Source organism: Mus caroli, unplaced genomic scaffold (assembly GCF_978045245.1).
Source record: "Mus caroli unplaced genomic scaffold, Mus_caroli_1 scaffold_2, whole genome shotgun sequence".
In the NCBI taxonomy this organism is placed as follows: domain Eukaryota; kingdom Metazoa; phylum Chordata; class Mammalia; order Rodentia; family Muridae; genus Mus; species Mus caroli.
In genome coordinates this window covers 106,539,928-106,553,025 of record NW_028227257.1, presented here as the reverse complement: position 1 = coordinate 106,553,025, position 13,098 = coordinate 106,539,928, and the positions used below count along the sequence as shown (strand labels likewise).

Here is a 13,098-nt window from a genome sequence, read left to right as displayed (position 1 = left end):
TAGAAGGTGTGGTCTTGTTGGAAGAAGTGTCTCTAGGGGATCGGCTTTCAGGTTTCAGATGTTCAAGCCAGACCCAGTGTCATTCTCTTTTCTTGCTGCCTGTTAACCCAGATGTAGGACTCTTAACTACCTTTCCAGCACATTTCTACCTACATGCCATCCTGTTTCCTGCCATGATGACAATAGACTAAACTATGAGTCAACCCCAATTAAATGTGTCCATTACAAGAGTTGCCATGGTCCAGCCTTATTTATAATAGCCAGAAGCTGGAAAGAACCCAGATGCCCCTCAACAGAGGAATGGATACAGAAAATGTGGTACATTTACACAATGGAGTACTACTCAGCTATTAAAAGGAATGAATTTATGAAATTCCTAGGCAAATGGATGGACCTGGAGGGCATCATCCTGAGTGAGGTAACCCAATCACAAAGGAACTCACACAATATGTACTCACTGATAAGTGGATATTAGCCCAAAAACTTAGGATACTCAAGATATAAGATACAATTTGTTAAACGCATGAAACTCAAGAAGAATGAAGACCAAAGTGTGGACACTTTGCCCCTTCTTAGAATTGGGAACAAAACACCCATGGAAAGAGTTACAGAGATAAAGTTTGGAGCTGTGACGAAAGGATGGACCATCTAAAGACTGCCATATCCAGGGATCCATCCCATAATCAGCTTCCAAACGCTGACACCATTGCATACACTAGCAAGATTTTGCTGAAAGGACCCAGATATAGCTGTCTCTTGTGAGACTATGCCGGGGCCTAGCAAACACAGAAGTGGATGCTCACAGTCAGCTATTGAATGGATCACAGGGCCCCCAATGGATGAGCTAGAGAAAGTACCCAAGGAGCTAAAGGGAACTGCAACCCTATAGGTGGGACAACATTATGAACTAACCAGTACCCCAGAGCTCTTGACTCTAGCTGCATATGTATCAAAAGATGGCCTAGTTGGCCATCACTGGAAAGAGAGGCCCATTGGACACGCAAACTTTATATGCCCCAGTACAGGGGAACGCCAGGGCCAAAAAGTGGGAGTGAGTGGGTAGGGGAGTAGGGGGGGAGTGTATTGGGGACTTTTTGGATAGCATTGGAAATGTAAATGAGGAAAATACCTAATTAAAAAAAAAAAGAGTTGCTATGGTCACGGTGTCTCTTCACAGCAATAGGTGCCCCAACTAAGACACACACCCTCTCTATAGCTCTGGCTGTTCTAGAGCTCATTATCTATACTAGACTAGCCTCAGACCTAGATATCTGCCTGTTTCTTCCAAGTGCTGGGATTAAACGTGTACACTACCAGGCCCATTAAGTTAGATTCTTTTTCCCAATAAAATAAGTGTAGAGATACAGTATGCAATGTAACAAACTCACTATTTTTATATAATTTCAGAAAGCTTGAGAGTAGCAAATACTTTAGGTATCTCTTGAGAGATGGGAAAATTTGCCAAGTCTCTGCTAAATACAAGACTTGAGGGAATAATATTGAGTTGTCCAGAAGCCAAGAGACCCAGCCAATCTTATGTAGCTACTTAAGGATGCCGTTCTTGGGACTGAAATGTAAGAAATGAAATCACTATGGCTGGAAAGTGTATATTTATGCCACTGTTGAAAATTAGCTGTGGCCAAGGCCTATCGGTTCCCTTGGGAGTCTCTGCCAACATCAGTAGAATGCTAGCTCTTGCTAACAGGAAGAACAAACAAGGGTCTTTGGTTTATGAGTCTCTCTTGATCTTAGGTCAATTTTTTTTTCAGTATTGAAACTCCCTGGAGGGGAAAAAGAGTCTAAGTTACTAAATATCTCAGGAGACAACATTTATTTATGAGATTCAGGTGGGAAAAAAATATCAGTTTCTGCCAGGCAGCAGATTAGGAAGTATAAACAGATTAATAGTCGAAAGAATGTAACCTAGAGAGATAGGGTTACAAAATTTACAAAACTGAATTGAACAGCAGACTCAGCCAACCTGTGTACCTCTCTATAGAGTTCTAAGTAAAGTGTAAATGAAATGGCTACAAAGTTGAAAGTGAAATATTAGAGTATGTTTCTCACTGATATTAAATCAGTGGTTCTCTACATTTTTTGGTTTGATGTCTTTGAACACCGAATAATACACAACATAAATAAAAGTTTTGAAAAACCCTGTTTCACTATGTATTCAAAGCTCACAGTTCTGCCTGCTTCTACTCATGGGTCTCTACCTGGCACATTTTCTCTTCTTTTTTTTTTTTTTTTTTGTTGTTTTTTTTGTTTTTGGGTTTTTTGTTTTTTTGTTTTTCAAGACAGGGTTTCTCTGTGTAGCCCTGGCTGTCCTGGAACTCACTCTGTAGACCAGGCTGGCCTCAAACTCAGAAATCTGCCTGCCTCTGCCTCCCAAGTGCTGGGACTAAAGGTGTGCGCCACCACTGCCCGGCCCCTGGCACATTTTCGTGTTTGTAAGTTATTGTGTCATGATTAATTAGAGGCAGGAGGATTCTTTTTTTTTTTTTGGTTTTTGAGACAGGGTTTCTCTGTGTAGCCCTGGCTGTCCTGGAACTCACTTTGTAGACCAGGCTGGCCTCGAACTCAGAAATCCGCCTGCCTCTGCCTCCCGAGTGCTGGGATTAAAGGCGTGCGCCATCACGCCCGGCTCGGCAGGAGGATTCTTACATCTGCTTCTGTGGTGTCAGTTGTGACATATTTTGAAGTATATAATGAAAACTTGGTCTCATGGGGTAGGTGAAAAGGGACACAGCCTTTGAGCCCCAGAGGTCATCAGATCAGACCATTCTTGGAGCATCAGTGGGCTAGGAATACATTCCAGTGAGGGGAGAAAAATATCTTCACTGAATGAGTTGACAATGTCGAAAGCTATGAAGTCTGAGTCATAGCATGCAGAATTACAGTACTGCAACATAGTGCTACTTGAAGTTCCACATGTCAGTGACATGCATTCATAGCTGAATTTAGCACCACAAATTTTGGGAGTACTTTTTGTGTATATCTGTTGTGCTGGGAGCCATGGCCTCAGCCATGGCCTTGTGGAAATTTTCTAGCTTACATAAACAGCCCTGAGAGAACATTCGCGGTCATAACAGAAGAATATTTGTGGGTAGAGAGGGCACTGTGACCATTGGTTCCAAGAACGGGAGATTGCCACCTGACCTTCAGAGAGCCCCCGAGCTCTTCCCCTCCCTTGAAGCCTCCTCTTTCTTATATTGCCATCCCAGGATAAAGTTTTTCAGGAAATTGTCTTGTTCTCATTCTTTGTGTTTCTTGTCCCTCCCTTGCCCTAGGTCCCCGCTGATTGTCCCTGCAAGTCGAGGCAGAAGTGATTCTATGCCTTTCTTCTTTCACTGTGTGTGTATGTAGGACAGAGGTTGGTGTCAGGTGTTTTTCTCTGTCACTCTGTATCCAGGTCCTTGCCCAGTTTTCTCTCCACATTCTCACCCACTCAACATCTTTTGTTTCTCTTTAAAAAACAAGAAAAATAAGAAACATATCCCCACCCAAAAGTGGAAACCCAAATACACAAGTTAAAAACCAATAAGATTTTAAAATGCCCAAACAATAGTGTATGAAAACACACCATTGAGTTAGTTTTGTGTTGAACATGGGGCTTGTACTGGCTATTTTTGTGTCAACTTGACACAGCTGGAGTTATCACAGAGAAAGGAGCTTCAGTTGAGGAGATGCCTCCATGAGATCCAACTGTAAGGCATTTTCTCAATTAGTGATCAAGGGGGAAAGGCCCCTTGTGGGTGGGACCATCTCTGGGCTGGTAATCTTGGGTTCTATAAGAGAGCAGGCTGAGCAAGCCAGGGGAGGCAAGCCAGTAAAGAACATCCCTCCATGGCCTCTGCATCAGCTCCTGCTTTCTGACCTGCTTGAGTTCCAGTCCTGACTTCCTTTGGTGATGAACAGCAGTATGGAAGTATAAGCCGAATAAACCCTTTCCTCCCCAACTTGCTTCTTGGTCGTGATGTTTGTGCAGGAATAGAAGCCCTGACTAAGACAGGGCCTATCCTGAAGTGTGGTTAACATACCCAGTATATTTATGATAGACCACAATATAAGCTGAATAAACTCTTTCCTCTCCAAGTTGCTTTTGGTCATTTTTTAAAATTCTTTTTTTAAAAAAAGATTTATTTATTATTATATGTAAGTACACTGTAGCTGTCTTCAGATGCACCAGAAGAGGACATCAGATCTCATTACAGGTGGTTGTGAGCTACCATGTGTTTGCTGGGATTTGAACTCAGGATCTTCAGAAGAGCAGTCGGTGCTCTTAACCACTGAGCCATCTCGCCAGCCCTTGGCCATGGTTTTTATCACAGCAATAGAAGCCAGACTAGAACCAGTAGCTGCAATGCTTGCTGTGTCCTTGTGGGTACACAGCAAGCATTTCACCCACTGAACTATCTACATAGCCAGAAACCACAAATTTGTCAACTCTAAATCATCTCTTAAGTTCTAAGCTCGAAACTGCTTGGTCAGCCTGTAGCTCTTACTGAAATGGTTCTTCAATGTTACGGAAGCCAAAGGATTTGAGCTGTTGTAGTTTTTCTCCCTCATTGTCTTCCATTGTTCCTTACCTTGTTCAGTTTTACAGGTCATTCAATTAAATAACATATTTATTCATTTTCCTTCCACAGCTTCCTTGACTTAAAAAAAATATTTATTTTCTTTACTGTGCATTAGTGTTTTACCTGTATATATGCCTGTGTGAGAGTGTTGCATCCACTGGAACTGGAGTTACAGTTTTGAGCTGCCATGTCAGTGCTGGGAATTGAACCCAGGTCCAGAAGCACAGGCAATGCTTTTAACTGCTGACTTTTTGTTATTTCTTTTGCCAGTGATCACCTTCTCTGCTCTTCATAACAGTTAACATGATTCTTAACATTGTTGCAGTTCACAAAACTAGAGTAATTAAGCTTGTTACAAATTTGTTACCAACCTCTGTAGTTATCTTCATGGAGTAGGTTCTGCTACTTAAAAAAAATGGTGGGTGTAATGGCACATGCCTTTAATCCCAGCATTTGGGAGGCAGAGACAGGCAGATCTCTGTGAGTTCAAGGCCAGCCTGGTGGACCTAATAAGTTCCAGGCCTGCCAGAGCTATACATTCTCTCTCTCTCTCTCTCTCTCTCTCTCTCTCTCTCTCTCTCTCTCTCTCTCTCTGGGTGTGGGTGTGGGTGTCTGTCTGTCTCTGTGCACTTGAGTGCAGTACCCTTAGAGACCAGAAGAGGGCAGGTGTTGGATCCTCTGGATGTGAGTTAGAAGCAGTTGTGAGCGGACTCAAGTGGAAACTGGGAATTGTACTTAGGTCTCCTCTGAAAGAGCAGTAAGTTCCCCCTTCCCCTACCTCCCTACCCCCAGAAAACAAGATGCTTTCAATATTTATCAATTAAAAAAAAAATAAAACCTCAGGCTGGAGAGATAGCTCAGTGGTTAAGAGCACTGACTACTCTTCCAGAGGTCCCGAGTTCAATTCCCAGCAACCACATGGTGGCTCACAACCATCTGTAATGGGACTCAATGCCCTCTTCTGGGGTATCTGGAAATAGCTAGAGTGTACTCATATACATATAATAAATAAATCTTAAAAATTATTTTAAAAAAGCTGTGGCAGTGTATGCACACACAAAATTAAAAAACAAAACAAAAACAAATCTCTATTTAAAACCATGATTCTCAACCTTCCTAATGCTGCGACCCTTTAATCATAGCATGTTATGGTGACCCCAACCATAAAATTATTTTTGTTGCTATTTCATAAAAGTAATTTTCTACTGTTATGAGTCATAATATAAATATCTGATATTCAGAATATCTGATCTGTGATCTCTATGAAAGGGCTGTTGAAACCTCAGAAAGGGGTCACAACTGACATTTAAGAACCACTAATCTAAAGTATGAAAGAGTATTCACTAGCTAGTGTCCAGTTATTTTATTATTGAATGAGTTCTGTAATAAAAGTCTTAGAAATTTCAATTCTACCATCCCCTTTCTGTTTTAAAAAATTTTTGTTTGACTAAAAGCTTTTTTTTTTTTTTCCTTTTTTAGTCAAAGTTGACCTGGAATCCCTAGAGATCCACCTGCCTGTCTCCCAGGTGCTGAAATGAAGTGTGTGTCACTATGCTTAGCCTTTCATGTGCAGTTTTCCTGTATGTAAAATATATTTTACACATTAAATATCTTCCCACATTCTCTTTGGACAAATCACTACTGGCTTCTAATTCAAGTCATAATGAGCTAACTTTTGGAGAGAATTTTGACAGGCACTGAATGCTGTTTAGGAGAAGTCAAAAGAGAAGCTCAGCTGAACAAAGACCAAGTGTGATGGTTTGTATGTGCTTGGCCCAGGGAGTGGCACTGTTGAGAGGTGTGAGTTTTAATACCCTTGTCCTAGCTGCCTGGGAGTGAGTATTCTGCTAGCAGCTTTCAGATGAAGTTGTAGAACTCTCAGCTCCTCTTGCACCAGGCCTGCCTGGATGTTCCCATGTTCCTGCCTTGATGATACTGGGCTGAACATCTGAACCTGTAAGCCAGCCCCAATTAAATGTTGTCCTTATAAGGATTGCCTTGGGACTGAAGAGATGTCTCAGCAGTCAAGAGCACTGACTGTTCTTCCAGAGGTCCTGAGTTCAATTCTAGCAACCACATGGTGGCTCACAACCATCTGTAATGGGATCCAATGCCCTCTTCTGGAGTGTCTGAAGACAGTGACAGTGTACTCACATATACAAAATAAATAAACCTAAAAAAAAAAAAAAGGGCCGGGTAGTTGTGGCGTACACCTTTAGTCCCAGCACTTGGGAGGCAGAGGCAGGTGGATTTCTGAGTTCAAGGCCAGCCTGGTCTACAGAGTGAGTTCTAGGACAGCCAGGGTTACACAGACCCTAACTAAGACACCAAGGAAAATGTCATGAAATTAAATCCTACAATTATTGCAAATGAGATTCAACATCATTTTCTCAAATAATGTGCTTTATTCTACTCTCTACTCCACCTTACCAATCCTACCCCTGTAGACAAGTCTCAATTAGTCATGAGAATGAAGACATCAAAAACGCAAGTGGGTTTTCTTAGTGTCCTTATTTATAGCAGCCACTGTAGCAGTTCTCCCAAGAGAACTGACTGTGGAGCCAGTTGTTGGCTGAGCCACACATTCTGAACTGAGCTACTTCTCAGACCCTGCGCTCTGACCTTGTATTCACAGCTTTTAGGCACACTGCATTGGTCCCCTCTATACAGGACCAAGTCTACTTGTAAGATTCTCATATTTAAAATTATACAAAAATCAAAATTCTTTATTTCCCCAAATCAATTTCTCTTTGGCATCCTGAACATAATCATATTGAAAATCCTAGCATGGGCTCTGAAACCCAGGGAGTTATGAACTCAGATCTGGGTATTACCAAACAATGGCCAAATAATTTGGGAAATGAGCTGATTTTTCCTAATTTTGCAGGCTTGTTTTGAGTATTGACAGTATATGTGTGAAGCCTTTCTTCTCAGTAGTACTCAGTAGATAGGGAATAGACACCCTTGCCTTTCCTGACTGGCCCTAGAGATCTAGGCAGGTCCCAATACTACTTTTAGAGATTCTTTCTTTTTTTTCTTCCTTTCTTTCTTTTTTTCTTCCTTCCTTTCTTCCCTTCCTAAGATTTATTCGTTTATTTTATCCATGAGTATACCACCATTGCTCTCTTCAGACACACCAGAAGAGGGCACCAGACCCCATTATGGATGGTTGGGAGCCACCATGTGGTTGCTGGGAATTGAACTCAGGTCCTTCAAAAGAGCAGTCAGTGCTCTTAACCGCTGAGTCATCTCTCCAGCCCTGAAATTTTCTTTTTAAGAATTATTTTTAAAATTAAAAAAAAATTAATCTTATGTGTATGTACTTTTTGCCTGTGTGTATATGTGCACCACATGTGGGCCTGGTGTGGGCAAAAGTCAGAAGAGGGCTCAAATCCCCTGAAGCTGGAGCGACAGATGGTTGTGAGCCCCCATACTGAGGCTGGGAATAGTGCTCCAGTCCTCTGCAACAGTAGTAAGTGCTCTCATCCACAAAGCCATCTCTCCGGTCCTGTGAAGTTCCTTTATAATTATCGTGGCCACCATCCTAGACTAAGGCCTCTGTGTCTAACAGTTTCCTTGGGGACTGCAACATTCCATCCTGTAGGGAAGTTTCTTAAGCACGAAGGTAAACAGCTCACAAGCTGCAGTGTGCTCTAGGTTCCTAGATTTGTGAGCTGTCATGGGTGCCGGAGTAGGCTTTGGTGATGCGGCTTCCTTTGAGACATCTCTGCTATAGTAACCCCTCACTCATATTCGTGTAAATAATCCCAATAAAACTCATTGGTTCAAGTTAGGGTTTGGTAGTAACCATACTTGTTTTGCCATGGGTCCCTTACCTGCCATCTCCCCAGGAAATTTCTTGCCACACAACATCCTATTTATCACTAGAAGATCTGCTGTGGTAGCCACTGGTACTGCTGACTTCAAGCCATTCCACACTGGTCTTTCTTCTTCTGGCTATTCTGGAACTATAAACTAGGCTGGCCTTCAACTCAGAGATCCAGAGGCCTCTCCCTCCCAGACACACACAAGCACCACCCCATCTTGGTTTCCTTAAATAATTCTAAACCACAGCTCCAAGGGGTTTTGTTTTTTTGAGACAGGGTTTCTCTGTCCTAGAACTCACTTTGTAGACCAGGCTGGCCTCAAACTCAGAAATCTGCCTGCCTCTGCCTCCTGAGTGCTGGGATCAAAGGTGTACGCAACATGCCCGGCTCAGCTCCAAGTTTTGAATGGCCTTCTGTGATCACATGATAAAACTCATTTATCTGCTAATTTGTGCATTTGTGTGCCAGCCTACCTTTCACCTGTAGCTCACACTGTTTCCTGGCAATGTTTCTTGTGCCAGTGCTCTTCTGCTTTCAAGTCTTCAGTTGAGCCAATCACTAGATGGTCCTCTTGCTACTCAAGGTTTAGCGTAAGGTGGAGACAAGCAGTGTTCTCAAGTGATCTCTTCCCTGGAAAATGACTCCCAGCCCTTCCAAACATCTATGCTTACTCATAACAGTAGGAAATTCACCTACTGGTTTTTTTTTTTTTTTTCTTGGTTTTTCAAGACAGGGTTTCTCTGTGTAGCCATGGCTGTCCTGGAACTCACTGTAGACCAGGCTGGCCTCAAACTCAGAAATCTGCCTGCCTCTGCTTCCCAAGTGCTGGGATTAAAGGCGTGCGCCACCACCATCTGGCTTATGGTAACCATTTAATGAGTGTACAATTAGATGGTTTTGTGCATTTATTACCTTGTTCCAGCACCAATCATCCAAAATGAAACTCCACAACCAACAGTCAGTCACCCACAGTTCCATGTTCCTAGAGTTCCTAATAACTTATAATTGGCCTAGTCTCTACAAACTTACCTATTTCATACAAACAAAATCACACACTATGGGTCTTTTGCTTGGTCTACTTCACTAAGTGTTTTTCAATGTTTCACATACAGCACTTTTTCAAAACCAGGGTAACTGCTGTACTTTCCTCTGACTTGGACAACCACCTACCTCAACAGATCATCTTTATGATGATCCACACTTATACAAGTACAAATCACAGCAAGAATTAAAGTTTTCATCTTTAATGAAATGACTGTGGAAATAACATATATTTCCATGACACCAGTACTACAGTCTTCGGAGTCACAGCAAGATACACAGAATTACATCCGTAATTACTATGAATGCCAACATTTCAGGCAGTAATTTCTGTTACATGGCAAACAAGATCAAGAACGCAACCATCAAACAAAAGAGACCCATAGCTTCAGACAAGGCGAATCCCAGGATAGCGTATGAGAACAGCTGCTGCTTCAGTGAAGGGTTTCTAAAAGAGACACAGCACAGATGACTGTTACTCTGAAGCAATGTTAATGTCAGCACATTGGGTAAATGGTAGGGTCAGATGTCTAGTATGGGGATCTTTGCAAGTCTTATGGGGGTGCTATCTCCTATACCACTGTGCTTTTGTCTCTCAGTATTTTACCCACTCCTAGACATGTGGCATAAAGTTAGGGAGCTATCTTCGTATGCAAATATAAATACTTAGTTTACACCCATTTTGAGGGGTCCTGACACTTGTGATCCTCTTGACTCTCCTGACTGGTTGGAGTTATAGGCATGTTCCCTAGTCCCCGGCTCTATCCTCATTTATTTAAGTGACCAGTGCACACACAGCTCAGAATATAATACAAGACACAGCAGACACTTCATTCAAAGGGGCTACTATTATTTCATCATTTCCCTCTTTCCACTTATACTTTCCCACTGAGTCTTCACCTTACTCTGACAGACATGATTACCTGGCATAACCAATGATAAGACTGCCAAAGACTGTTCCAATACCAGCACCAGAACCAGCAACTCCTACTGTGGCAGCACCTGCACCAATGAATTTGGCAGCAGTATCAATGTCTCTGCTGATTACACTGGTCTGAAACTCCCTTCGGATCAGCTGACACACACCATTCTGGGCCCCATTAAAAACTGTAGAGCCCTGGGAAGAGGAAATAAGGCAAAGGTCAATTCAGTAATCACACAGATTTTAACTACTATAGTGCCAAAACCACTAACTTCTTTATACTATAGCTTGGTATGAATAAATAATTGTATGGCTCAAGGAAAAAGAAAACCAAGAGCTTGATATAATTCTTATCTCGTATAAGATAGTTAACAATACCTATACCTCTTAGGATTGTTAAAAGTATAAAATAGAATAGTGAATATGCTTTTCAACAAAGCGGGCCTTTTTGGATAATCGTGGCTATTTTAATCTTAAGCACAGATAACTCAAAACTATAAATACAGCCTAAAATATTTATTTGCTAATTCAGGAGGTTGTGCTGGCCAAAAGTTCCTCTCAGTGGCTCACCTTCTACATATTATTTAATAAAACTGGAAAGAAATCACCCATTAATACACCCCTTCATGATAACAACACTGTAAGACTTATTGACAGTGTTTCCTAATTTCTGTTATTAATACTTACCTCTCCAGTCCTAGTCTCTGGTCGAGATAACACTGATGCAGAAATTGGTCTATATGCAATTCTGGATCCAGCTCGGATCTGTTAATGGAAGGAAAAGAAAGAATTTCAAGTATTAAAGAGTACATATTAGTCTGCAGTGACCTCTTGTGCAACTTTAAATTCTAAAGGAGAAAGCAGAAGAGAAAGAACAGAGATTTATTATCTCTGCAATTAGCATGGCTTTTGGTCATCGTGCATACACAAAGCCAACCTAAAATTTTATGCTAATGAACCATGGACCATTCTAGCTAATCTATTTGTAAACAAAAATCCTAAGACCAATTAGTTACCAAGTGACTGAGTGTTGTGGAAGTTTCAGTAACTGTAGTGCTGTAAATTCAAGTAAGTTATGTGGGCTCCTAAGAGTGTCGCTATGATTTGATCACTTACAACAGTCCAGCAGCTAACGAAGCTCCTACAATTTCCAAAGGATTCCTAAATACCCACTAATTCTAAATTTACTATAGAGTTAAGCATTTTGATGTCAGCTTAACCTCCGGTGCAATACTCTCACTATAAGGACATCTGGCTGTCTGGCTTCTCTGCCCTTGAGTGTCCACGGACACTAAGGTCACAGAAAATCCCTCCAGAACCAGGACCCGATTCTCTAGGACAAATCTTTTAGATTCAGACTTCACTTAAAGCTTCCAAAAAAGCAAGCTTCGGGGATCCCCAACACCTTTCTCCGCCCACACAAGGAAGCAAAGTCCCTCCCTCTGCAGCGGCGAGTTTGACCTACAGACGCGCATGGGAAACGCTGGGCAGGCAACTAGGCCTCAGCGGCCCCTTCCTGACTTCTCAGCACCCCGACCTTCGCGTCGACCCCAACTCCATAGGGACCGGGCGGTGGGGGAGGGGCGCGCTCCACGAGCAAGGAGGCTGTGACCTACGCCCAGAAGGCCTGTCAGCTAGGCCTCGGGGGGGACACATGGCCGGGAACTATCTGAGGGCCCCAGGGTTGGGAGGGAGGGAGGAGAGGACATCGGGGCAAGGGTGAAGGAGAGCCGGTCCCTCGGCGTGAACGCTGGGCCGAGGCCCGGGTTACGCACCAGAGCGGGGGTGCGGGCGAGCTTGGCGCAGGCGAACATCTTTCTTCCTGGCGGCGCGGCGTGGATCTAGGTGACAGGCGACGTGGGTTCCTCTCCCGCTTCCTCTCTGCGGAGCAAAAAGAGGCTTAAGGTCAAGTGTCCCCCTAGGGGCCTGTCCTTGCCACCCTGGCCCCGAGGGGCCCCGCGCAGGCGGTCGGCGTGGCCGCGTGCCCAGGAGGCGCAAGCCCGGTGGACAGGGCCGGGAGACCCGCTCCGCCCCGGCTCGGGCCCCGCGCCCTCCGTTTACCTCCGCTTACCTCCCGAGGCGGCGGCGGCAGCAGCGGCGGCAGAGGTCGAAGCAGTGGGGCTGGGCGCGCAAGCGCGGTGCGGCTCTTATCCGCGCCGCAGCACCCGGATGGAGAAGGCGGGGGAAGACGCTCAAGGTCACTTTGTAACAACTTTATTGGTAACCCGCAGAGGAGGACAATGACAGGCCCCCTCCGTGTCCGGCTGGCGGCCAGTGAAGTGAAAAGGAGCACACGGAAGACGACTCTTGGCTTTGTTAGTGTCACTAACGGTGCAGATAATTTTTAGTTGTTGTTGCTATAGCAGACTGAGCCTCGCTCCTTGCACGTGCCAGGCAGGGGTTCTCCCAGGGAGCTACAAGCCGACCCTGTTTTGGCTTTTATTTCAGACAGGGTGAGTTGCTCAGGCAGGCCTTGAGCTCAGTAAGTAAGTTAGGGAGAACCTTGATCGTCCACTTTCACCCTTCCAAGTAGCTAGCTTCTTCATAACCAAGTCCAGCGGGATTATTTCTTTATAAGACTCTAAAACAGGGTTTTTTGTTTGTTTGCTTGCTTGCTTTTGTTTAAGACGACTAATCTTTTCTCAGAAGACCTACCTAGAAGTCCTGGGAAGAACAAATGACGGTTCAAGAGCTTTGCAACTCTGTAGACTAGGCTAGCCTTCAACTG

At 43.6% G+C, this 13,098-nt stretch overlaps 1 protein-coding gene across 2 annotated transcripts; it reads right to left on the bottom strand.

Moving 5' to 3' along the window:
- Nucleotides 1-9,635: 9,635 nt before the first annotated feature.
- On the bottom strand, nucleotides 9,636-12,654 carry Atp5mc3 (ATP synthase membrane subunit c locus 3). 2 transcript variants are annotated; one of them, XM_021151525.3, is made up of 5 exons: nucleotides 12,442-12,654; nucleotides 12,146-12,251; nucleotides 11,058-11,135; nucleotides 10,372-10,565; nucleotides 9,636-9,896 (listed from the first exon to the last, which is right to left on the bottom strand). In XM_021151525.3, exons 2-5 carry the CDS (start codon nucleotides 12,182-12,184, stop codon nucleotides 9,782-9,784), a joined length of 426 nt encoding a protein of 141 aa, XP_021007184.1. In that variant the 5' UTR covers nucleotides 12,185-12,251; nucleotides 12,442-12,654; the 3' UTR covers nucleotides 9,636-9,781. The 2 variants fall into 2 exon arrangements, with proteins under 2 accessions (XP_021007184.1, XP_021007191.1); XM_021151532.3 differs by having other exon boundaries at nucleotides 12,432-12,530.
- Between the last annotated feature and the right edge of the window lie 444 nt (nucleotides 12,655-13,098).